The sequence below is a fragment of the Hylobates moloch genome, unplaced genomic scaffold (genome assembly GCF_009828535.3).
Source record: "Hylobates moloch isolate HMO894 unplaced genomic scaffold, HMol_V3 SCAFFOLD_1, whole genome shotgun sequence".
NCBI classification, from domain to species: Eukaryota; Metazoa; Chordata; class Mammalia; order Primates; family Hylobatidae; genus Hylobates; species Hylobates moloch.
In genome coordinates, this window is record NW_026652276.1 from 135,811,363 (window position 1) to 135,838,170 (window position 26,808).

Consider the following 26,808-nt stretch of genomic DNA (forward strand, 5'->3'; position numbering starts at 1 on the left):
CCTACACATTCTTTCCAGAGCATGTATACTTTTTTCCCCCAAGAAACAAGCCCTGGGTCTGGGGGTTGTGGTGTGGAGAGCTACCTGTCTTGCAACTGCCCAGGACATTTCTGCCCATAAATTCACCTAATAAATCACTGTATACTGACGAACTGGATTTGTCTGTCTCAATCTTTGGTTCTCGGCTCCTTCAGTATTTGGGGGCCACTTTGCATACATGCCCTTTCACAGGACACTCCCACTCATGTTCTAGGTGGAGTTAAGTATCACTGTACATTGTAACAGAACAATTAATAAAGTTATCATCTCTAGTCATCTGGGACCCTGTGTCCATTGCAGGTGAAACTCTAGTAGACTGGACAGCTGCTGCCATAGGCCAGCTGAACAAGGAGGAACACCAAACCACATGTAAGATAGCTTTATCGAAGGGCATTGGATAATTTAAAATAAAAGAATGATAGGTTTAAATCTCAAAATTGTCATCTAAGGGTAAAGAATAAAACTCAGGGTCTTTGGTACTCTGCAGAAACATTTCTCACCACTTACTACTCAGATAGTGGGGCTTAATTAACCACTGAGAAGCTAATTCAGAGACCGATTCTTTAAGTTTTAAATTACAATAACAAATGACTTGACAAATCTCTCCAGCCTTCTTAAGTAAAAGTAAAGGCACTGATCAGGAAGAATGGAATTATACTGTTACAATGGAGTCCAGAAGGGTTGGAGAAGACTTAAACCTTTAAACCTTCCTAAAACATTCCCCACTGAGCTTCCCATGTATCCTGTCATGCCCTAAATCCCCACTTTTACTCACTAAGTAACCAAGATTCATGGATAGGTCAATATAGCCCTATCTTCAGGGGTAAGAGGAGGTCAGGATGGCCAAGTCCACATGGTAACAAGCTAACCCACTGAAACAAAATGTATATGTATGATTATTAAAATACTTCGCAGGACTATTATAGTAACCAGATCTCAGATAAGTCTGACTGTCACAGATTGCAAGCTACAATTAAATATGGGATTCCCCAGGAATTAATGAACACGTAGGCATTAAATGAAAAGCCATTAGTCAGTCTTATTTGCCTTCTACTCCAATTCTAGTAATAAACTTTCCCTCCAGGCCACAGGTTGGCATGTAATCTAAATTGTATTATTCAGATCCTCTCTCTCTCCCTCATTCTCACTATCTCTCTCAAGAGTCTGAATCTTGAGTTGAGAGAATTAGGAAAGTAAGTACCACTTTAAATGCATGGGGTGTTCAATTTCAATTGTACTATCAAGATTAACAAGGAATCCTTCTGTGTTTTACTCGGCTTCTTCTAAAGCAATTTCAGGATCCCTGTAAATCTTCTCTCACTGTCTGATCACCTAAAAAAAAGTAGAGGTCAACTGACATTACTGTTGCAACTTCCCAACTTGACCTGCAAATTTCTCTACATCTGTATACATTCTTACCTTCTTTCCTCTGGCACTGCGGAAAAAAGTTTCCACATCTGTGCAAGGTTAATCCTTCCATCTGCACACCTGATCTCATCTCTGACTGTCCTCTCTGGGTCCCTGCTCCATCAGTGAAAGCCTCTACCCTACACATTGAATTTTTCCCACTTCTCTTGACCCTACATGGCCTCCAAATCATCATCCTCCCTTCTTCGATTCACAGCTAAGTTTCTTTAAAGAGCCATAAATAGTCTCCCCACCTCCCACTCACTCCCCATTCATACATTGCAAATCTAGATCTCATTGCCATTGTGCCCACGCATCCACTCTTGTCACGGACACTAATGAACCACTTGCTGCTAAAGAGCATGAAAACTTTTAGGCCAGGCTCGGTGGCTCACGCCAATAATCCTGGCACTTTGGGAGACTAAGGCAGGAGGATCGCTTGAGCCCAGGAAGTTCAAGACCAGCCTGGGCAACACAAGGAGACACCGTCTCTACAAAAATAAAAATAAAAATAAAAATTAGCCAGGCATGGTGGGGCACACCCGGGAGGTTGAGGCTGCAGTGAGCCATGATCACGCCACTGCACTCCATCCTGGGCAGCAGAGCAAGACCCTGCCTCCATTAAAAAAAAAAAAAAAAAAAAAAAAAGAAAAATTAAAAAAAGAAAACTTTTCAGTCCTCGTATCACTAAACCTTGCTTCCCAGGTACCAGCCTAATTAGTTTTCCTGCCTCTCTGCCTGATCTTTTCAGAATCTATTACTCTTCCCACACTTTCCCCGTTGATCCTCATATTCTCCAGGTTACAGTCCTATATCTCCTCCCCTCTTATTCCAACTTCTCTCCCTGTACATTTTCACCTGTTCTCAGAACTCCAAATATAAACACCATATTGTTCATCCCCAAATCTCTACCTCTATTCTGTATACTAGACATTTCTATCTTAAACAGAGCATATCCAAAACTGCTCTTGTTAACTTTCCATTCTATAAGATCAACAAAAATAATTCTCAAACTTGAGAATGCCAGCATTCAATTTTGGAGCTTATCAAAAATTAGGAAACCTAAGTCACACCACCCCACCTACCCCTGGAGAATGCAATCTTATAGCATCTCTTGTGTCTGGGATAGAAAATCTTCATATATAATAATCACCCCACGATATTATGACACAGGTATCCAGGCTTTAGAACACAATGATCAGTGTTGTCTATGTGGAACACACATATGTAATGATTGTTGTATAGCAAGCTTCAGAAAACAGAGGAAGCTGCTCACAGCTCACCACAAACTGTGAGGGAAGCAGCATCTCAGCATATTGGTAGCCTACTGGTGGCACCCCAGTAAGGAGCTCTAATAGAAATGAATGAGTGAACAGTATGTTATTCAGATAATCAGTAAGTATAGTTTCCAACCAAGCTGAACTTTAGATAGTTTAGGGAGAAGTGGGTTTGAAATTGTTCTCTCTGGCAGGTATTTCTGTGGAATGACTCTTACATGGCCAAATAACTAGGGAATCACATGCTTTAACAAATAGTGGGGGCAGAGGCAGGGTTGAGGAACCTCCCAATACCCTCTGAATAGAAGGCCTTCCCATCCCCTATCAGTGGAAAATCAGGGATCAAATTTTCCTTCAAAACAACTTAGTAGGTGCTCAGTGCAGTTTAGTACTCCCACTCTTCTGCTTTACCAACACAATTTTCTCCTTTCACATTTTCCTGCAGATCTCACTGTTTTAATTATAGGCAAGAAAAATAATTTTTAAAAAATGTAAGGGGATAATATTTGTACACAGTAAACAAAAGAATAGTTATAATAAGTTTTCTTTTTAAGAGGCTAATGACTATCTAGATTACCAAAAAAAAAAAAAGCCCATGACTATAAACCAAATACAAATTTCAAATAGCAATGATATAATAATACAGAATTAAACTGTTTTAAAGGTCACTTAAAAAAACATGAAGATGCATAAGAATAATCTAGAATGTAGGTTTTAGTATTATAATATGATAATGAAAGCAATGATTTAACAATTGTTTTCTACCACCAAATAGAGCTAGTGTAATTTCATTACGGTATGAATGGTTTCCAGGTCCAATAAAAAATTTATTTTTCTTGTAAAGAATTTCTATAAAAGGAAATTTTTCAAAATTCAAAATATTTTACTAACTCTGCCCTACAAGACCAAATTTTGATACAAATGAAGTGATGTCATATAATTTTTACTAAATTCCAGCAAACAATATGACAGAATCAGTACAAACCAGAACATAAACAAAACAGAAAGACTATAGTTATCAGTCTGATACCTAAATACTACTTATAAAAAAAACTACCTTCAAAATTAGGTACAATTATGATAGTTCAATTGAGTTCTAAAAAGTACATATTTTGAAAAGCAAGTCATTTTTATTTTACCTTTTTTTTTTTTTTTTTTTGAGATGGAGTCTTGCCCTGTCACCCAGGTTGGAGTGTAGGGGAACTATCTCAGCTCACCGCAACCTCTGCTTTCTGGGTTCAAGTGATTCTCCCGCCTCAGCCTCCCAAGTAGCTGGAATTACAGATGCCCGCCACCAAGCCCAGCTAATTTTTGTATTTTTATTAGAGACAGGGTTTTACCATGTTGGCCAGGCTGGTCTCGAACTCCTGACCTCGTGATCTGCCCACCTTGGCCTCCCAAAAGTGCTGGGATTACAGCAGTCAGCCACCATGCCCAGCCTTATTTGATCTCTTTAAAACTCTGATCCAAGATGTATGGTTTTAAGTTGCTTACCTTGTCCATTTCCACTATTGTCAACATTAGCCAGACACAAACAGCCTTGATCAAATTCTTCTTTATCTCCCAGAATAGTAGACCACCAATCACGGGCTTTAAATAAAGACATGTCTTTCACACTAAAAAGAAAACATTTATAATAATCCACTTCACACTATGAATTAATAATTATGTCTTAAGGCATAGCAAATTAAACTTGGACAGATCTGAGAAGAACATTTCTATATTAACTTTTTAATATTTTGTACACATATATGAAACCACAAATCCAAATGGCTGGAAGCATTAATCAGATGTTTTGCAACACCATTAGTAAACTGGGCTGAGAAATTATACATTTATGTTGTGCTAATTCTCTCTTCTGAAACATTTAGGAGAGAACTGCAGAAAATAACAAAAGAACATATTCTTTGGAAGATCAAGATTCAAATTCCATCAGCACTATTTAACATGTAAGTCTTCAGTGAAATACCTAACTTCCTTTCAGTCTAGTCATTGGCGAGACTGCACTAGAGTTAGCCCCTTGTACCTGTGGAAGATTGGTTCCAAGACCCCACAGATGAAAAATCCCCAGATGCTCAAGTCCCTTATTATATATAATGACCTAGTACACCTAGTACAGTCAGTCTTCCATATCCATAGGTTTCAATCTGCAGTTGGTTGAATCCATGGATGTGAAACCCGGGGACACAGAGGGCCAACTACATCTCCTATTACAAAGAGTTGCTGAGACAAATGAGATCAAATGCATCAGTGACTAGCCCTGGAACTGGTATGCTATAGGTACTCAAAAAGCATTCACTTCCTCTTGCTATGTTAGTTATAGAAAGGCAAGATAGAAGAGGGAAATTCACACCAAAAAAGAAGCAGGAAAATTGGGCTGCAGGACCATTTATACCACTAACTATCTGTGTGTCCTTGGGCAACCCACACAACCTCTCCTTACTTTGATTTCTTATCTAGAATGAGCATATACTAGCCCTGCCTACCACTGAGTTGCTGATATGGCAGATGTGAAAGCACTTGGACCTTTTGAATTACAACACAGCATCACATGCCCTGGGACTTGACAACAGTTCATTTATTTAACATAAATGAGGCTTCCTTTCATGCTACACTGATTTAAATGGTAGTTAGGAAATGCAGTCAATTCTCCTTATTCACAAAAGTTATGTTTTATAAGGACACTGTAAACAATGAATTAGCAAATACTGAGCCACTGCTCCTAGGAGAAACACAAAGTTAAATAGACTCCTGCAAGCGTCTAGTAACAACATTTTCTTCAACCAATCAATACACAATGTAGTTTTTTGTGTGTTTCTATTCAAAGATACCTTATTTAATATGTATTGCTGATTCATTACTATGAGAATCATGGCCACCAGCACTAGAACTCAGTCTGAACTAACCTTATCTAATTGCATGTACAGATGCTTTTCAATTTATGATGGTATTACATCTCAATAGATCCATCATAAATTGAAAATATTTTAAGTCAAAAACGCATTTAATATACCAGGAAAAAGATCAAAATTCAAAATTTGAAGTATGGTTTCTATTGAATGTGTATCACTCTCACAACACCCTAAAGTTGAAAAATCGTAAGTCAAACACTTGTTTACAGTATGAGAACTGAAACAAGAAAGCAGTTGTTTAACAATCAGCTGGGAAGATGTGCATCAGGTGACTCAATTTTTACTCCTTTGCACTTGACCACAAATGACCACAAAAGCATTGCGAGCACTGATTTGGGATTTACAAATAAATTTTAGCAAGTAGGTAAATTCACGAATGATACAGAGTCTGCCAATAATGAGGACCAGCTCTACTTTTTTTAAATGTAGACCAACCTGCCTCTTAAAGTAAGCCTTCCACATGAACTAATCATAGAAACCAAGGTCACTTGTTTTTATACAAAGTTGGCCAAGAAATTGGCTGTAAATAATGTGGTGGGAAAGTACAGCCTCTGGAGGCAACCTGTGTGAGTTTGAATTCCTGCTCCACCACATACTAACCATGCAACCAGTGGAAGATTACTAAAAGTTACTGAACAAGTACTCTGTACTTCAGCTTTCTCATTTACAAAATAAAGGTAAGAGTGGTGTTGTGATGGTTAAATAAGAATGCAGTTTCCTACAGAACTTGAAAAAATATGTGCAAGTCATATATATGATAAGGAATTAAAATCCAGGATACATAAAGAACTCCTACAATTCAACAACAACAACAAAAACAAACCATCCCATTAAAAAATGGGCAAAAGAACCTGAATAGACACTTCTCCAAAGAAGATACACAAATGAACTGGGCACGGTGGCTCATACTTGTAATCCCAGCATCTTGGGAGGCAGAGGCAGGAGGATCACTTGGGGTCAGGAGTTCAAGACCAGCCTGGCCAACATCACGAAACCTCATCTCTACTAAAATACAACAATTAGCCAGGCATGGTGGTGGGCACCTGTAATCCCAGCTACTCAGGAGGCTGAAGCAAAAGAATTGCTTGAACCCAGGAGGCGGAGGTTGCAGTGAGCCAAGGTCATGCCACTGTACTCCAGCCTGGGTTACAGAGTGAGGCTCTGTCTCAAACAACAACAAAAGATATATAAATGGCCAAGAAGCATATGAAAAGACGCTCAAAATCACTAATCATCAGGGACATGCAAATCAAAACAGTATCACCTCACATCCATTACCAAAAAAAACAAAAATATATTCAATCTAAGAATGATGATTCCAAGAAGAAAAAAACACAAAATAACAAGTGTTGGCAAGGACATGGAGAAATTGGAATCTCTGTACACTGTTGGTGGGAATATAAAATGGTGTCGCTACTATGGAACACAGTGGGTAGGTCCCACAAAAAATTAAACATAGGGCCGGGCGCAGTAGCTCACGCCTGTAATCCCAGCACTTTGGGATGCCGAAGCAGGTGGATCATGAGGTCAGGAGATCGAGACCATCCTGGCTAACACAGTGATACACCGTCTCTACTAAAAATATAAAAACTTAGCCGGGTGTGGTGGTGGGCACCTGTAGTCCCAGCCACTCGGGAGACTGAGGCAAGAGAATGGCATGAACCCGGGAGGCGGAGGTTGCAGTGAGCTGAGATCGTGCCACTGCACTCCTGCCTGGGTGACAGAGCAAGACTCCATCTCAAAAAAAAAAAAAAAAAATTAAACATAGAAGTTTTGATCCAGCCATCATCCCACCTTCTTGGTGGATATCCAAAAGAACTAAAGACAGAATCTCAGACAGATATTGTTACACACGGATTTACTATATCATAATTCATAACAACCAAGAGGCAGAAGCAACCTAAACATCTATCAATGGATAAATGGATAAAGAAAATGTGGTATACCCATACAATGGAATATTATGCAGCCTTAAAAAGGAAGGAAATTCTGACATATGCTATGTAGATGAACCTTGAGGACATTATGTTAAGTAAAATAAGCCAGTCACAAAAAGACAAATACTATATAATTCCACTTATGTGAGGTACCTAGAATAGTCATAGAAACATTAAGAATGGTGATTGTCAGGGGCCAGGGAGAAAGGAGAACTGTTAATAGGTATATAGTTTTGACTTCGCAAGATGAGGAGTTCTGGAGATTGGTTGCACAATAATGTCAATTTACTTACCATTACTGAACTATATAGTTAAAAATGGTTAGATGTTCAATTTTATGTTACATGTATTTTACCACAATTAAAAATAAAAAATACACAGTTTTAGGTTTTTACAAAAAGGAATACAGTAGACCACTTAGTACAATACCTGGCATATAATAAGCACTTAATAAGTGTTAGCCATTGCTCTGGTTTTGATCCCTTTTTGTGATTTTTTAAACTTACATTAAAGAAAAAAACTCAGTGTTCTGGTTAAACACACTATGGTACATCTACATCATACCAATATAACTTAAGAATTTAGGCTGGGCGCGGTGGCTCACGCCTGTAATCCCAGCACTTTGGGAGGCCGAGGCGGGCGGATCACGAGGTCAGGAGATTGAGACCATCTTGGCTAACACGGTGAAACCCCATCTCTACTAAAAATACAAAAAATTAGCCAGACATGGTGGCGGGAGCCTGTAGTCCCAGCTACTCGGGAATGAACCAGGAGGCAGATTGCATGACCGAGATACCCACTGTTGGCCTGGCGAAAACAAACTCACTCAAAAATTAAAACATAACTGACACATGCAACTTGGATGATTTCAAGAGCATTATGCTGAATGAAAAAAAAAATCCAAAAAAGGTAAAATATTAAATAATTACATTTCTAATTCTCAAAATGACAAAATCATACTAATGTAGAACAGACAGGTGTAACTATAAGGAGCTAATAATAAAAGGTACTTTCTTTGGGATTAATTTCTTAGAACTATCTACAAAAAAAAAGTGCATCTAACATAAAACCTGGTAAAATCCAAATCAAATCTATAGTTTAGTATTATATTAACGTCAATTTAATGGTGGGCTGGGCATGGTGGCTAACATCTATAATTAGCCTGGGCAACGTAGGGAGACCCCATCTCTACAAAAAATAAAAAAGTTAGATGGGCATAGTGGTCCATGCCTATAGTCCCAACTACTGTCAGGAGTTTGAGGTGAGAGGATCAACTGAGCCCAGGAGTTTGAGGCGAGAGGATCAACTGAGCCCAGGAGTTTGAGGCTGCAGTGAGCTTTTTTGGGGGGTGAGAAACAGAGTCTTGCTCTGTCACCCAGGCTGGAGTGTAGTGGCACAATCCCAACTCACCGCAACCTCTACCTCCCAAGTTCAGGCGATCTCCTGCCTCAGCCTCCCAAGTAGCTGGGATTGCAGACACCTGCCAACACGCCCAGCTAATTTTTGTATTTTAGTAGAGACGGGGTTTCCCCACGTTGACCAGGCTGGTCTCCAACTCCTGACCTCAAGCAATCCACCCACCTCAGCCTCCCAAAGTGCTGGAATTATAGGCGTGAGCCACCGCGCCAGCCTGCAGTGATCTTTGATCAAGACACAGCACTCCAGCCTATGTAACAGAGACCCAGTCTCTAAGAAAAAAGCAAATTTGGTGGTTTTGATCATTGTACTATTTTCTTTGGGAAACCATTATTTTCGCAACTTCTAAGTGAATCTAAAATTATTTCAAAATGATTAGTTTAAAAAAAATATCAGGAGAAAAAAGAAAGAAAACTAGATCCAAAGTCCTCTATTTATGCTAAGAAAGAAATTAGATACACTGGAAGTTGATGGAAGTGAACAAATATCTAAAGGTAAACAAATTTATCATGAGTTTCAAAATATGTGAGAGACTTTCTGAAAAATATTTGCACCATTTGTTATTACTAATGACATTATATAACCACACAAATTGTCACATTACTAAATTTCAAATCTGGTAGCAAGCATTCAAAAAACATAATAATCATCTGTATTATACTTTTATTGGATTTTTGAGAGGAAAGTAACAGTATTCAATAAATCCCATATATGCTCACTATATATGCCAAATACCTAGGAGAATTGTAATATGCCATACTACTGGACTACGAGAATGAGGATACATCATTCTCTTGCAGCTCGGAGCAAAATATTACCCAAATTCACACTTGAAATGCCAGTGATTCCCTAGGAGGACTCACAGGACACAGCATAGTCATCTTCATGGCTATGAAGGATGGCTACGATAAAAGGATAAAAAGCATAATCAGGAAAGGGAAAAGGTGCATGATGAGAAATCTGGAGAAAACCATACACAAGCTTAGAAGACAAAGGAGTGGTACAGAGGTTAAGAAGAGGAGGAATCCGGCCGGGTGCGGTGGCTCACGCCTGTAATCCCAGCACTTTGGGAGGCCGAGGCGGGTGGATCACGAGGTCAGGAAATCGAGACCATCCTGGCTAACACGGTGAAACCCCATCTCTACTAAAAATACAAAAAATTAGCCAGGCGTGGTGGCGGGTGCCTGTAGTCCCAGCTACTCGGGAGGCTGAGGCAGGAGAACGGCATGAACCTGGGAGGTAGAGCTTGCAGTGAGCCAAGATCACGCCACTGCACTTCAGCCTGGGTGACAGAGTGAGACTCCATCTCCAAAAAAAAAAAAAAAGAAGAAGAAGAAGAAGAGGAATCCACCAGAAGCTTAACAGGGGCATTCACTGAGATCAAAACAAAGCCAGAAGTGAGTTATCTCGAAGGAAGCCAAAAAAAAATGTATCTAGAAAAAGGGAGTGACCAGCTGTATCAAGCGCTCCTGATACACCATAAAGGATGAAGACTTCGAGGCATAAGCTCCATTTGGAGACACAGCTAAGGACAGAAATTAGTAGTAACCAACCAAAGAGTAAGTGATCCTCTACTCACTCCTGCACCAGCCGGTTCAAAAGTCTCAAGGAGAGAAAATAAGAAAGGAAGAACTATACAACACTCAAAGGGGGTCTTACCTTTGCCTAACACAGGCAGAAAAGAAAACTTCATGGGGCCTGCCTAGAGAACATATTAACCAAGTAAGGGAGAAATAGAAGAGATTTTTCTGTCAATGATAATGAATGATACATTTTTAAAAAGTCAAAATCCTTAGATAAGTGACCACAAGAGACAAAGCTGGAGTTTGAATATAAATACTGAATCAAGTCAAAGTAGCTATCCTATGAAAATGGCCTTAAAAACCTGTTAGTCAATAAATTTTTTCAGCTTGCTAGAATGAATACAAAAAAATCCTCCAAATTGGCCGGGTGCGGTGGCTCACGCTTCTAATCCCAGCACTTTGGGAGGCCGAGGCGGGCGGATCACGAGGTCAGGAGATCGAGACCACGGTGAAACCCCGTCTCTACTAAAAATACAAAAAATTAGCCGGGCGTGGTGGCGGGCGCCTGTAGTCCCAGCTACTCGGAGAGGCTGAGGCAGGAGAATGGCGTGAACCCGGGAGGCGGAGCTTGCAGTGAGCCGAGATTGCGCCACTGCACTCCAGCCTGGGCGACAGAGCGAGACTCCGTCTCAAGAAAAAAAAAAAAAAAAAAAAAAATCCTCCAAATTATGATCTAGTGGGCTGTTAAAATAAAAGATAAAAGACAAAAAAAGAATCAAAAATATCCTCCAATACGAAAGAACTTTCCAACAATGTCTACAAATAGGAATGCCTATAGAAGACATTCATTTCTCATTAACTTGTTTTTTTTGTTTTGTTTTTTGTTTTTTGTTTTTGAGACGGAGTTTCACTCTTGTTGCCCAGATTGGAGTGCAATGGCATGATCTCGGCTCAGCGCAACCTCCACCTCCCGGGTTCAAGCGATTCTCCTGCCTCAGCCTCCCGAATAGCTGGTATTACAGGCATGCACCACCATGCCCAGCTAATTTTGTATTTTTAGTAGAGACGGGGTTTCTCCATGTTGGTCAGGCTGGTCTTGAACTCCCGAACTTAGGTGATCCGCTGACCTCAGCCTCCCTAAGTGCTGGGATTACAGGCATGAGCCACCACACCCGGCCTCATTTCTCATTAACTTCTAACCGAAAATTAGAAATCTACTTGTACTGACAAAATAGCAAAGGCATCATTTAAATCCCTCTTGGCAAGGCACAGTGATTCATGTCTGTAATGCCAGCACTTTGAGAGGCCAAGGCAGGAGAATCGGTTCAGGCCAGGAGTTTGAGACCAGCCTGGGCAACATAGCAAGACCCCATCTCTCCCCCCGACCCAAAAAAAATATTAGCCAGTCTCCCACTTGAGCCCAGGAGATGAGGCTACAGTGAGCCACGATTGCACCACTGCACTCCAGCCTGGACAACAAAGCCAGACCCTGTCTCTTAAAAAATATATATATCATTATTGTTTCTCCTGCTCTATCAATTTTTTCTTATTCACCCACCACTTTGTTAGCTCCTGAAATCCCCCTTTTCACAGAGATTGGTCCCTTGCTACTCCAGGTGTAATCCCTGATTCAGCAGCATCTGTATCACACAAAAGCTTATGAGAAATGTTGAATCTCATCCTCCCCAAACAGTATCTCCAGGTGAATCACATGCACCTCAAGGTTGAAGAGGCACTGATGTAACTAATACCTGATTGCCTAAGTGGATATTTTCTTATAGCAGAGCTCCAGTTTTCCCCTTCTTTTTCAGAGGACCTCTGCCATCAGTTACTTTTTGAGGGCTTAAAAAAAATCATTTTTCAAATCAAAGACCTAAAACAGCTGCAAAGTGTCCATCAATCAGCTGGTCCTCTCATTTTATAGGAGAGGCCCAGATAAGTTACATGATTCCCATACCTCACACAGCTAATTGCAGGACCTTGCTTCTGCATACTCTCTCCCTGGTCTCTAGACCCCTGTCTCATTAGGCTGCCAATAATCTGCAAATTTAATATCAAAAAGCTGAAAAAGTATGTGGATAGAAGGATTTTTTTGTTGTTTGTTTGCTTCGTTTTAATCTTTAAAGACTGTGGAGGAAGGGCTAATTTTTAAACCTACGTCCAATAAATGGCTCTTCCTCACAAGACCATAGCTACCTTAATTATTTCAGAACAACAATATTTCAGAGCAACAACAATGACTTTCATGCCAGGGCAAACATAAGGTCATGCATAGCAGAATTTCATAAATTCCATTACATAAACATCTTGTATGTTTGTTCCCCCAATGTCCGAAGTGGTATCATGCACCATTGTAGACAATAATTTATTGAACAATAAGGACTTATATCTTTAAAGAATTAATGAACAATAGAAAAAAAAAACAACAATTTGGGCTGATAATCAATAGTCACCATTTGTTTCCCAAGTGCCTCTCTCCACTTTCAAAGGTAGAAGCAGAGAAGGAGCACTGCCCACTCCCAAGAAATTAAGAAACCACAAACTCTCATCAGTACGAAGTTGGGATACCCCTAATTTCCTTTGATAAAAAATGGGTGGATTTCAAAAGACAACTTAGGCAGCAGTGATGGCAGCCACTGCGAAGACACTGGCTGCAGCGGGGGAAGCATAGCAGGGGCTGCCCACTCTGTGGAGCCAGCGGGGGCTGGGAACAGGCAGGAGCCCCGCCCCCTACCAGGATGGAAGGCCGGGAGCCCTGCGCTCCTGGGCGCATCTGCAGCCACCCAATCACAGCTCCAGACCCAGGCATCCCTGCACTGTCGGGGGCCCGGGAAGCACCCCTGCCCCTGCAGTTTGGAAGTGCCCACTCCCGCTCCCCGGCCTCTCCCAACTCCCAGAGCCCACTCCGATTTTGAACCCAAGTTGAAGCCGAGCCCAGGTGCTGTCGCAACCCAGCCAGGTGTGTGTGCACTCAGGGCAGTGCTGATACACCAGTCCCCTAACACCTCAGTCCCCTCCGGACTCTGGGCGCCGACAGCACAGGAGGGACACCCAGGAGGAGCTGAGGGCTTGGGTATACTCCACTGGTATACCCAAGAACAGAGGAGACCCTCTGCTGACTCAAGAAGAAATAAAAAATCTAAATAGATCCATAATAAATAAAGAAATTGCATTAGTAATCAAAAAACTATCCACAAAGAAAAGGCCAGGCCAAGACAGATCCACTGGCGGACTCTACTAAACAATTAAAGCAAAATTATACCAATTCTTCAAAAACTACTCCAAAAAATAAAAGAGGAGAGAATACTTCCCACCTCATTTTATAAATCTAGTTACCCTGAGCCAAAACCAAACACACGACAAGAAAACAACAGACCAATATCCTTTATGTATATGGATGAGAAAATCCTCAACAAAATATTACTAGCTAACTGAATCCAATAATATATAAAAAGTATTATATAACATGACTAAATGGGGTTACCTGAGGAATGCAAGGTAGGCATCCTTAACATCCAGAAATGAATTAATGTAAAATCAATACAATCTAAATCAAAAGCCACTTGATCACCTCCATAAATCCAACTCTTCCATTATAAAAAACACTCAAAACACTAGGAATAGAAGGTTCCTCACACTGATAAAAGACATTATGCAAAATCCACAGCTTACATCATACTTAATAGTGTAAACTGAACACTTTCCTCCTAAGATCAGGCACAAGACAAGGATGTCTGCATTCACCACTTCTATTCAAAATCATACTGGATGCTCTCAACTACAGCAATTAGGTAAGAAAAGGAAATAAAAGGCTTCCAAATTGGAAAAAAAAGAAGTAAAACTGTCTTTACTCACAGATGACATAATCTTGTATATAGAAAATCCTAAGGAATTTATGAAAAAACTATTAGAACTAATAAATGAGTTAAGCAAGGTTGCAGGATATAAAATAAATAGTCAAATATCAATTATATTTCTATATTCTTGCAATGAACAATCCAAAATGAAATTTTAAAAATAATTACATTTACAGTAGCACCCAAAAGAGTAAAATACATAAGTTAGCCAGGTATGGTGGTGCACACCTGTAATACTAGCTACACAGGAGGCTGAGGCAAGAGGATCACTTCAGCTCAGGAGTTCAAGATTACAGTAAGCTGTGATCACAACACTACACTCCAGCCTAGGCAACAGAGCAAGACCCCACCTCAAAAAAAAAGAATACTTAGGAATAAAGTTAACAAAATAAGTGTAAAACGTAGACTCTGAAAACTATGAAAACATTGTTATAGAAATTAAAGAAGATCTAAATAAATGGAAAACATCCCATGTTCATGGATCTGAAGACTTCATATTGTTAGGATGGCAATACTTCCCAAATCAATCTACAGATTCAATGCAATCCCTATCAGATTCCCAGATGGCTTCTTTCCTCTCTGTAGAAATCAACAAGGTTATTCTAAAATTTGTATGGAATTTCCAGGGACCCAGAATAGCAAAAAAATCTTAAAATTAAAAAAGAACAAAGGTAGAGAAGTTACACTTTCCCATATTAAAACTTACTAAAGCAACAATAATTAAGCCAGTATGGCACTAGCATAAGGATAGACGTAAAGATAAATGGAAAATTCTGAGAGTCCAGAAATAAACCCATACATCTATGATCAACTAATTTTCAACAAAGGTGCCAAGATCATTCGAGTAATTGCAACAAATGGGTCTAAGATGACCGAATAGTCACATGCAAAAGAATGAAATCGGACGCTTACCTTGAATAATATTTTTAAAATTAACTCAAAATGTGTCAAAGATCTAAGTATAAGCTAATGTATAGCTAAAACTATAAACTCTTGAAACTCTTAGAAAACTATATAAGTAAATCTTTATGACCTCAGATTTGGCAATGGATTCTTAGATTTGACACCAGAAACGTGAGCAATAAAAAATAAATAAGGGCAAGGCATGGTGCCTAATGCCTGTAATTCCAATACTTTGAGAGGCCAAAGCAGGAGGATTGCTTGAGCCAGGAGTCTGAAACCAGCCTGTGCAACATGATGAGACCCCACCACTACAAAAAATATAAAAATTAGCCAGGTGCGGTGGTGTGTGTGCCTGTAGCCCCAGCTACTGGGGAGGCTGAGGTGGGAGAATTGCTTGGCACTGGGAGGCTGAGGCTACAGAGAGCCATGACTGCACCACTGCACTCCAGCCTGGATGACAGAGCAAGACCCTGTCTCAAAATAAATAAATAAAGCCAGGTGCAGTGGCTGACGCCTGTAATCCCAACACTTTGGGAGGCTGAGGCAAGCAAACTGCTTAAGCCTTAGAGTTTGAGAAGAGCCTGGGCAACAAAGCGAGACCCCATCTATACAAAAAATAAAAAATAAGCTGGGCATGGTTGTGTGTGCCTATAGTCCCAGCTACTTGAGAGGCTGAGGCAGGAGTCTGAGGTTTGAGCCCAGGAGTTTGAGGTTGCTGTGAGCTAAAATCATGCCACCACACCTCAGCTTGGGCAGCAGAGTGAGACTCTATCTCAAAAAAACAAATGAATAAACTAGACTTCATCAAAACTAAAATCTTTTGGGTTTCAAAGGTCACCATCAAGAAAATGAAACGATGGAAGAAAATATTTGCAAATCATATATCTGATAATATACAAGAACTCATACAACTCAATAATAAAAAAAGTCCAATTAAAAATGAACAATGGGTCTGAATAAGGTATTTTTCCAAGTAAGATAAACAAATGGCCAATAAGAACAAAAAGATGCTCAAGGCCAGGCACAGTGGCTCAAGCCTGTAATCCCAGCATTTTGGGAGGCCAAGGTGGGTGGATCACTTGAGGCCAGGAGTTCGAGACCAGCCTGGCCAACATGGTGAAACCCCATCTCTACTAAAAATACAAAAAAAAAAAAAAATAGCCATGCATGGTGGCAGGTGCCTGTAAGCCCAAATACTTGGGAGGCTGAGGCAGGAGAATTGCCTGAACCCGGGAGGCAGGGGTTGCAGTGGGCCAAAACCACACCATTGCACTCCAGCCTGGGGAACAAGAGCAAAACTCCGTTTCCAAAAAAAAAAAATGCTCAGCATAATTAGTCATCAGGGAAACACAAATCAAAACTTCACACCTACTATGACAGAATCAAAGAAGTAATAAGTGTTGGTGAGGATGTGAAGAAATCAGAGCCCTCATATACTGCTAGTGAGAATGCAAAATGATGCAACCACTTTGGAAAGGAATCTAGAAGTTTCTCTAACACTTAAACACAGAATTACCATATGACCCAGCAATTTGACACTGAAGTATCTATCCAAGAGCAATGAAAACATACGTGCATACAAAAAAAACTTACACATAAATGTTTATAGTAGCATTATTCATAATATCCAAAATTTGGAAACAACCCAAATGTCCATCAGCTGATGAATATATAAACAAAAGGTAGTATCCATACAGTGGAATATTATGTGGCCATAAAAAAGAAAAGAACAAAATACTGATATATGTTACAACATAAATGAATAAAAGCTTATAGGTTTTAGAATCAGACATATCCAGCTCTTAAAAACATGCTAAGTTAAACAAGCCAGTCACAGAAGTCCACCTATTATATTATTCTATTTATATAAAATATCCAGGACAGACAAATTCATAGAGACAGAAAGTAGATTCATAGTTGCTTAGGTCTGGGAGTAGGGGAGAAGGAAGAGAGGAGAGTTATAGCTAAAGGATGTGAGGTTTCTTTTTGAGTTAATAAAAATATTCCAAACTTGGCTGTGGCAATGGTTACATGTATCTGTGAATATACAAAAAAGGAACTGAATTTTATGTGTTAAATGGGTGAATTGTATGGTATTTGAATTATATTTCAACAAAGCTGTTTTTTTTTTTTTAAAGAACAAATGATGATGGATACATGGGGGTTCATTTTGTTATTCTTTATGCTTTTGCTTACGCTTCAAATTCCCCATGAAGTTTCATTTTTTTTTTTTTTTTAAAGCAGAACACTCCTGTATTTTGGCCACATTTACCATTAGGCCAGGCATGGTGGCACACACCTGTAATCCCAGCACTTTGGGAGGCCAAGGCAGATTGATCACTTGAGCCGAGGAGTTCAAGACCAGCCTGGGCAACATAATGAGACCTCATCTTTGCCGAGCATGGCAGAAAAAATAAAAATTATTACAACTTTTTTAAATATTAAAAAAAGAACAATAGCAAATTAAATTCAGAAGGTCAGCAAAATAAATTCTGCCCTTTCTCCTGGAAGACATCCCAAGTCATCAAGAAAATGAAAAATTAGCCATAAATTGAGACACAAATAAAATGCTAATCTGTATTCCAATCTAGGAAAGATATAGGCCTTGACATTGAGATATTAAGATAAGCAGGTGGGTGGGGGAGGTCTGGTACTGACAGGTTAGGAAGGATGGTAAGGAACAATAGTAATATAACATTTTTCGGTCATGAAACCTGGCTTTTGGGTTACAAAAATAAACAAAAAGTGTTTTAAATAACAAAAAATAAAATATGTATACACTAATTTTTTTAATTCAGTTCAGTTAACTGTCTTGAATAAGGAACCGAGGTTTGCATTTTATCCCCTTTTCATTCAGTGTTGATTTCCAGTTGCTGACTGATTTGTCTTTAAGTAATTGGAAAATAAAAACCAGGTTTTTAATGACTTCGCCTTAAAGGAAAGTATCTACTAATCATTTACTAAACCCAGTTAGGATTCTAAATGCTTTGCAAGCATTCTATTTTGAACTTCGTAACAAAAATACAAAGTAAATTGTAGATACTATTATTCAGGTATCCTTGAATACAGAGAAGTTAAGAAATCTGTGCCAGTGGTCTCACTAGTTAAGTGATGTGCGGTACCTAAACCCAGACTGTCTACTCCAGAACCCTAAACAAACGGCCTGTGCACATGCCCCTCCATGTAGACTATAAAAGCAATAGCTCTATTCACACTAATTCTAATCACTACAAGTTCAAGCTGCAGGCAAGTATGTCATACATTTGATTAAATTGTTAAAGGATGATTAGAAGACAATAATTTGAAGGTTGTAACAGGTGCATTCCTATAAATAGGCACAACAGATTAGTTTCTAATGCCTTATTAGAATAATAAATGGGAGATAATCTCCTTACCCCCTAAACTCCAGAAATTCTCTTCTACATTCTTCACTTGACACATTTTTGTTTTGAATACTTATTTTTCTACAAGTTTACTCAGATTTAGGTTTCATTTAAGAGTTGGCTGACCTTTTTTTGCTGACCTTCTGAATTTAATTTGCTATTGTTCTTTTTTTAATATTGTAAAAAGTTTTAATAATTTTTATTTTTTCTGCCATGCTCGGCAAAGATGAGGTCTCACTATGTTGCCCAGGCTGGTCTTGAACACCTCATTGACCTAGTCCTACAATATGATCACCTGTGAAAATAATAACCCCAAAGAATGTTGTGGAAAAAACATACGGGTTCGAAGGTCAGTTCTGGAAACAGACCTTGAAGCTCTTGTTCATTTTCAGAGCTTTGCTTTCTCCAGATTATGCCAGTGTCACATCAAATTTAAGAAAAGTAGAAATCAGGTCTTCCAGTCAAAGAAAGATGACAACTGCATGTAGCGTTAGAAGTATACTGCTTTTGAAGGCAATAATACAAGGGCTCACTGTTGGAATTTTCAACAAAAGACGCAAAGGGCAAAATAACACAAAATTTGGAGTAGGACAGCTCTGGGTTCACTTTCTGACCACGTTTACACTACATGATCTTAAACAAGTCCCTTATCCTCTAGTATCTCAATTGTTCTAGGGTGGAGGAGGATAAAATGGCTCAACCCATAGCAAGCACTCAATAGATGTCAGTAATAACCTAACAGTAGAAACAGTGGTGGTGGGAGAGACGGTGGTAGTAGTGGTAGTGGAAAGAGACGGTGGTAGTGTGTTCTGTGCAAGACACAATTACGAATGCCACCCGCTGGACTGAAATTTTAAATGGGACTCACAAAGACTGATAGTAATCACTAATGGAAATGTTATTAACCAGCAGGGATGTTTTATAATAACTTCATGTATTTTAATAATTTTCAAGAAATATTTCTAAGTATTCTAAAGCGTAAGACTTACTACATCCCTCAAAAGGTGTAAAAGTTTTAAAATTACTATATATACTATTGCTGTTGGACTTTTTTCCCTTCAATGAGCATTTCCATCAAGAAGTTGTACCATAAATATAAATGTATAGTTGTAATTTAACCACAACAATTACACACAAGGAAAAATCCCTTAAACTCTCACAAATAACTTGTAACTTATTTTCAAAATAAAGTTTTTTAAAATTCTTCTTTAAAAACTTCTGAGTTTTCTAGTTTCTTTTTTTAATTCGTCCGTATATTCATGAAAAAAACTCAGTAATTGTTTTCTTTTTTTTTTTTTTTTTTTTTTTGTGTGACAGAGTTTAACTCCGTCACCCAGGCTGGAGTGCGGTGGCGCGATCTCGGCTCACTGCAAGCTCCGCCTCCCAGGTTCACGCCATTCTCCTGCCTCAGCCTCTCCGAGTAGCTGGGACTACAGGCGCCCGCCACCACGCCCGGCTAATTTTTTGTATTTTTAGTAGAGACGGGGTTTCACCGTGGTCTCGATCTCCTGACCTCGTGATCCGCCCGCCTCGGCCTCCCAAAGTGCTGGGATTACAAGCGTGAGCCACCGCGCCCGGCCAGTAATTGTTTTCTTTATAAAATGCTACTAAGGTAGAAAATCCTTCTCTGAATGCTGGCCAACTTAAGACCCATAGCTTATCCTGCAGCATCTTTCAAGTTGTTTATCAATGAGGACATGTAAGATGTGTATACCTGTAAGATACGGTTTCATTTTTAAAGTAAAAGTGAGATACCCAAAAAAATACATTTCTCCAGGAAATTGAAGTCAAATGCAGGATTTGACCTACAGGAGGTGCTGATAAAATCAGCGCAGCTCATCTAAACTGTTGTGGTCTCCAAGTAAAAAGAGGAGAAACAATAATCCTATTACTAGAAGGATTGGGGGTATTAGTACATGCATCCTACTTCAGTCGTAGGCTGGGAACTGCTTTGCCCATTTACTCACAGACCTGTTGAAGTGTCTCAGGAGGATGCTCATGCTCCACGTGACATTCCTCAATGGAATCCTTAAAAATTCTCATCCCTTTTTTCTCAAAGGTATTCACAGAATCTCATACACTTTGTGCTCCTAATGTTTGTTTATTTCACTGCAAACATCTTTCTAAGAAATCAATCACCTTACAGCCTCCAAACTATTATACTGCATTGGAGGATCTTGTTCACAAAATAAAACATGGAAAGGGTATTCATGTACCCGAAGTTTAACACCAGACATACCATCTTACCTGATGCCACGTCAGATGAGCTCTGCCCCACCTTTCTGCGAACCCTCGTTCCGCAAATTTTTCTTTACGAACGCCTGACAAGGTCCCAGTGATGGAACAGAGGGAGCAAGAACGGAGGGTGCAGAGAAAAGCAACCTTTAGCTTCACTAGTCCCTCTCGTCTTCCAGCTGAAAGTTGTTCCACGTACCGGGCAAAGAGAGAGCCCCACCAGGCAGCACCACCAGCTCCACAGAGTTGGAGTGATTCCCCCAAGAAGCTCCCCTGCGCCCCCCGTCACCCCCAGAGACCAGCAGAGGAAACGGCATCTATCCCTTGGAAGACACTAGGCAGGCGAAAACAAATGCAAGTCCTGCTGCTCACACAGAGGAGGAAAGGATGGAGGAGGCGGCGAATGGTGTGTAGCAGAAACCCGACGGCCGCAGCGGAAGGGACACCTCCCCTCTCCAGCCTAACTCTGAGCCATCTTCGCCCTGTTGTCATAGCACTTACAACGGACGCCACTGCGCAGGTCACGCAGTGCCGCGCCGCCTTCTGGGGGCTGGAGTCCAGAGGGGCTGAGGCGCGAAGACGGAGACCGACTTCTGAGAGAGCTGCGGTTGGAATTAGATTACTACTGGGGCGGGGTTCGAGTGAACCACGGCCTGGTCCTCATTAGCAGAGAGTGATAATTACTGCAATCCTCTGCCCTGTCCTGACAGCAGTTCCTTAAAGAAGACCCGCCTCCTGCCTGGGCTCCGGGCGCAGGCCACGCCCCCCCGGCCGCGTGCCCGCCCTCTGCCCTCGGCGCGTGTGGGTGGGGCCTAGTGGGGGCGGGGCGTCGCTGGCTTGTCCGTGGTGCTCTGGGATCGCGCGCTTCTGAGAGTCCCAATCGCGGTGTTTTTTTTCCTGCCGGGACACTCATGAGGGCCCCGTCCATGCACCGCGCGACCGTGGCGAGGGTGGTCGCGGTAGCGAGCGCCAGCGTGTGCGCCCTGGTAGCGAGGGTGGTGCTGGCCTAGTACATATTCACCTTGGAGAAGAAGATGGGGCGGAAGACCAAGATCATCGAGATGATGAAGCTTTTGAACAGTTCCCAGTTTTTCCTTTTCTTACTATTTGAAACAGCGCTGCTTTGAAGTTACTTGTGCCTGCATCCTGATACACATGTGTTAAATATATTTTCCGTATATACCTTAGAGTGGATTTCCTGGTATATGGGATTGGATCTATGTCTTCTTTTGTTTTTTACTTATTTTTTTAATCTTTACATTAAAATTCAATGTAGCCAACCTTGAAGTTTTTCTTGTTTGCTTTTTTCAATGGATTCTAGTGTAGGCTTTAAATTTCCTGTATTTCACCACCAATCCACAAATCCCAAATCCACATTCCCAGTAGAAAATACCATTCTAGTTTTAGTTTTTTGGGTTTTTTTTTTTTTTTTCACTGAGACTGGGTCTCGCAGACAGGGTCGCCTAGACTGGAGTGCAGTGACACGATCACCGCTCACTGAAGCACTGAAGCCTCAACCTCCCGAGCTCAAACGATTCTCCCACCTTAGCCTTCCTAGTAAGCTGGGACTACAGGCACAGACCACCATGCCTAGCTAATTTTTGTATTTTTTGTAGAGACGGAGTTTTGCCATGTCCAGGTTGCTCTCGAACTCCTGGGTTCAAACGATCCACCCACCTCGGTCCCCCAAAGTGCTGGGATTGCTGGCGTGAGCCACCGTGTCAGGCCTCAATATTTTTAAAAATGACCTTTCAGTCAAAGCCTTGGTAACAACCAGTTTCCAATTGTATTCTGCTATATAGAGAGAGCAGATTTTTATTAGACTTATTGAAATGACCATATTACCATAAGAAGACTCACAAATGGTTTTCTAATTATGGAGGAATCAAGTAAAGAGAAAAAAGTTATCTTTTTTTACACAAGTATACTTTATCAAATTGCTGTAAATTATAAATAGCTCAACAGACAAGATTTTCTTAAATCTGGAAAAAACTATTTGAGTAAAGAACCAACAACATTTGAAATAAAATCATAAAAATATCATCTTCATTAGTTATTTAAACTCATGTAATTAATTCTTGTTCTGCCTGATCTTGATTAATAGTTTCATGAACCCACTTTTTTATTACACTTCTGGAAATTGTTATATTATCCATTGATCTTCAAGTTGTTAGAAACCTGTATTTAAGAGTATTTTTTTGGGCCAGGCGCAATGGCTCATGCCTGTAATCTCAGCAATTTGGGAGGCCAAGGCAGGAGGATCATTTGAGGCCAGGAGTTCGAGAACAGCCTGGCCAACATAGTGAAACGCCATCTCTACTAAAAATACAAACAATTAACCCAGCGTGGTAGTGCATGCTTGTAATCCCAGCTACTCAGGAGGCTGAGGCATGAAAATCACTGGAACCAGGGAGGCAGAGGTCGCAGTGAACCAGGATCATGCCACTGCACTACAGCCTGGGCATCAGAGCAAGATTGTCTCAAAAATAAATAAATAAAAATAAAAGAGTACTTGTTAGAATATTTTCCAGGAGTCTGTTTTTTAAAAAAGAATTCAAAACAATAATATGGATGACAAAGACTTAAAATAGCCATGGTTAAAAATCTGATGAAGTTAACGACTGAGAAGAAATTTATTTATTGCTATTATATGCAGTATTTTAAGATAACAACCAGAATTATGACTGGTAATATAATACATTTGTATGAATTTTTTTAAAGATAGGGTCTTGCTCTATTGCCCAGGCTAGAGTGCAGTGGCACATTCATAGCTCACTGCAACCTCAAACTCCTGGACTCAAGCAGTCCTTCTGCCTCAGCCTCTCAAGTAGCTGGGACTACACATCCGTACCACCATGCTTGGCTTTTTTTGCTTTGTTTTAATAGAGACAGAGTCTTGCTTTGTTGCTCAAGCTGGACACAAATTCCTGGCTATAAGCAATCCTCCAACCTCAGCCTCCCAAAGTGTTGGGATTACAGGCATGAGCCATCATTCCCAGCAGACTTGTATGGACTTATATAATTTTTCAAACATTCATATCAACAATATTCCCGTAAATGCAAATAAAAGAAAAATCTACTATCAGTTATCGTTTGACAATGTTCTCATAAAATTTACCAAATAACCCAAATCATTTAATACCTCTAAAAGGTGAGAAAGATATGTTTTAATGCTTTCCAGGAGTCCAGCTGGAAAATTCCAAAGTTAATTCTACATTTAAAAAACTTAAATTGGAATTTGATTTTGAGGAAGTTTTTTAAAAGGCTCAAAACACTGTATCAATACAGAATCACAAGTTACTTGTGAAATAAGTCATTTATATCACCAGAGTGATAATCAAAAGCCTTAAAAAGCCATACAAATAATTATATTAAAATTATCTTCACCATTTTAAACTTCAGGTTTTAAAAAAAATCAAATCTAACAAAAGCAACACAGGAAATTATGTTGATAAAATGTATAATCTTCCTTAGGCCAGGTACCAAAAAAGTAAAGAAAAACTTTCTGCAATGTGATTGTTTCTCCTTTTGGGGAGCTCATTTAGATAACCTGGAGGTTGAATCTGATGAAAAGAGTACTTGAATTTAATGAGATACAGGAAGATGTGTCCCAGGTCATGATTATAACAATTCACATGTATCAAGAAAAGCCAAGAGTACAGAGTCAAGTTATATTGAAAAAGAGCATTGATTTCTAGGCCTTCAGGATAAACCTTTAGTGTCAGGCCATACCAGCAGCAGTTAGAACCAAAAGAAAAAAAAATTGTATAGCAACTGATGAAAAAATTGAAGGAGAGAGTTACCATCCCAGGCTTTCTAAAGAGGAGAAAAACCTGAATGCAATGATTTATGACCTGCAAATCAAATAGCAAGACATGGCAAATTTGAACCGCTGAGATATGAATCTGAGAAATTTCAAAAGCAAAACTCTACCTCAAGAAATGATATTACCAGACAGGTGCAATGTCTGTAATCCAAGCACTTTGGGAGGCCAAGGTGGGCAGATCGCTTGAGCCCAGGAGTTCAAGACCAGCCTGGGCAACATGGCAAAATCCTGTCTCTACAAAAAATACAAAAATTAGCTGGGCGTGGTTACATGTGCCTTTAGTCTTAGCTACTAAGGGGGATGAAGTTGGAGGATTGCTTGAGCCTAGTAGGTCAAGACTGCAGTGAGCCGCGATTGTGCAACAACACTCCAGCCTGCATGACATAGTGAAACCCTATCTCAAAAAAAAAGCAATGAAATTATTATTTTAAATGAAGAAGACAGCATTTTTAATGTGAAACTAGGGAAATTAAATAAATCTCAGTGAAAAAAAGTGTTAGAAATAGAAACTGCCTGCAGTTTAGGAGATAGCTGTTAAAGAAATAGATTTTAGAATTCAAAATGAAAGTTTCTTACAATTTTATCAGGAGCAGATCAATACTTCAAGAAAGTGTTGTTTTAAAAATGGAGGGCCAGGCTCTGGTCCTGTATCAGTGCACCTCCAACATCAATGTTTAAATTTTAGAAAACCACTTATAAACTATTTATTTTTAATTCCAGCCAACCTGATCATTCATAAAAGTTTTCTCATAGGCCTATTATTCAGAAATACTCTTTGACTTGCTTAGACATTTTCTCATTTTTTTTAACCCCCAAGTCTTTGTCCTACCATTTTTCATTTTCTATAAAAGCCAATTATTTTATAGGACTAAAATTTACTGTTCAAGATTATCATACAAAAGTATTTTTTCCTAAATTCATTTTTGATTAATAGATACAAATATATTTATAATTTTATAAACTTTAAAAAGCCAAAAATGAACTTACATTTATTCAGTGGTTTGTTTCCATTTTTATCTTATTTGAATGTGATCCAGACATTGTATCTACTATTTAACATAACTTCAGAATTTTAAATTACATAAAAATTTCATTTATAAATATTTATTCTATTTACAATTAACTAATTTATTTTTTATCAATTACATCTAGATTACTTCTTAAAACTGAAATATGAGACAAAGCTAGTCATTGTTGTGTTTATTAACAAGTTTCATATCTGTTAATATCAAGTATTTATCTAAGTAAAAACTTTAAAGTTAAATACATGGGTATCCTGTTGATAACTCAGAAGATATAGCTGTTTTAAGTATATCAACAACATTAAATTAATCTTATATATTAAAGAATTTCACAACAAGGTCATTCTGTTTTAGACTGGGCTTATAGCATCATGACCTTAAAACATCTAGCAAAAACAAATACAAAATGATCTGACCAGTAAACCTAGGCAAAAATGTATGCTGACAATTTTAAAACAAATTAATTAATGAAACAGTTAAGTCACATAAACTAAAAAGGGGGGGTTATTTGCTATATATTTTATATGAGCACTCATTTTTCTCACTGTTAATAAAATGTTTATGGATTTTGGGCTATGACAGATTTTATTATGTTAACACACCACATAACACACATAGACATGCATAAACACATTTAAACATGTTTCCATAAGTAGAAATAAAGTTCTTATAGCTTTTATTTTAGATTTTTAATCATGACATAGTAAATTATATAAACTCAGATGAGAGGTGGAGCAAGATAGCAAAACAGAAGCCTGCACCAAGCATCCCCCAACAAGGACAGCAATTTAAAACTCCCTACACAGAAAAAAAGCACCTTCACGAGAATCAAAATCAGGTAAACAGTCACAGTACCTGGTTTTGGTTTTGTTTTTGAGACAGTCTCACTCTGTCACCCAGGCTGGAGTGCAGTGGCACAATCTAGGCTCACTGCTACATCCATCTCCCAGGTTGAAGCGATTCTCCTGCCTCAGCCTCCTGAGTAGCTGGAATTACAGGCACGTGCCACCATGCCCCGCTAACTTTTTGTATTTTTGGTAGAGACGAGGTTTCACCATGTTGGCCAGGCTG

The 26,808-nt window shown here is 39.4% G+C and overlaps 1 protein-coding gene across 4 annotated transcripts in view; it reads right to left on the bottom strand.

The window, feature by feature from the left end:
- BBS9 (Bardet-Biedl syndrome 9) overlaps window positions 1–26,808 on the bottom strand; it is a 547,551-nt gene that overhangs the window by 508,457 nt on the left and 12,286 nt on the right. For 3 of the 4 annotated variants that reach the window (XM_058445811.1, XM_032758349.2, XM_032758348.2), the window contains exons 1-2: window positions 20,902–21,573; window positions 4,218–4,339 (exon numbers count right to left, since the gene is read on the bottom strand). In XM_058445811.1, coding sequence (XP_058301794.1) covers window positions 4,218–4,329 — 112 coding nt within the window. In that variant the 5' untranslated portion in view covers window positions 4,330–4,339; window positions 20,902–21,573. Of the gene's footprint in view, window positions 1–4,217; window positions 4,340–20,901; window positions 21,574–26,808 lie in introns of those variants that run through there. The other variant, XM_058445798.1, reaches the window with a different exon arrangement.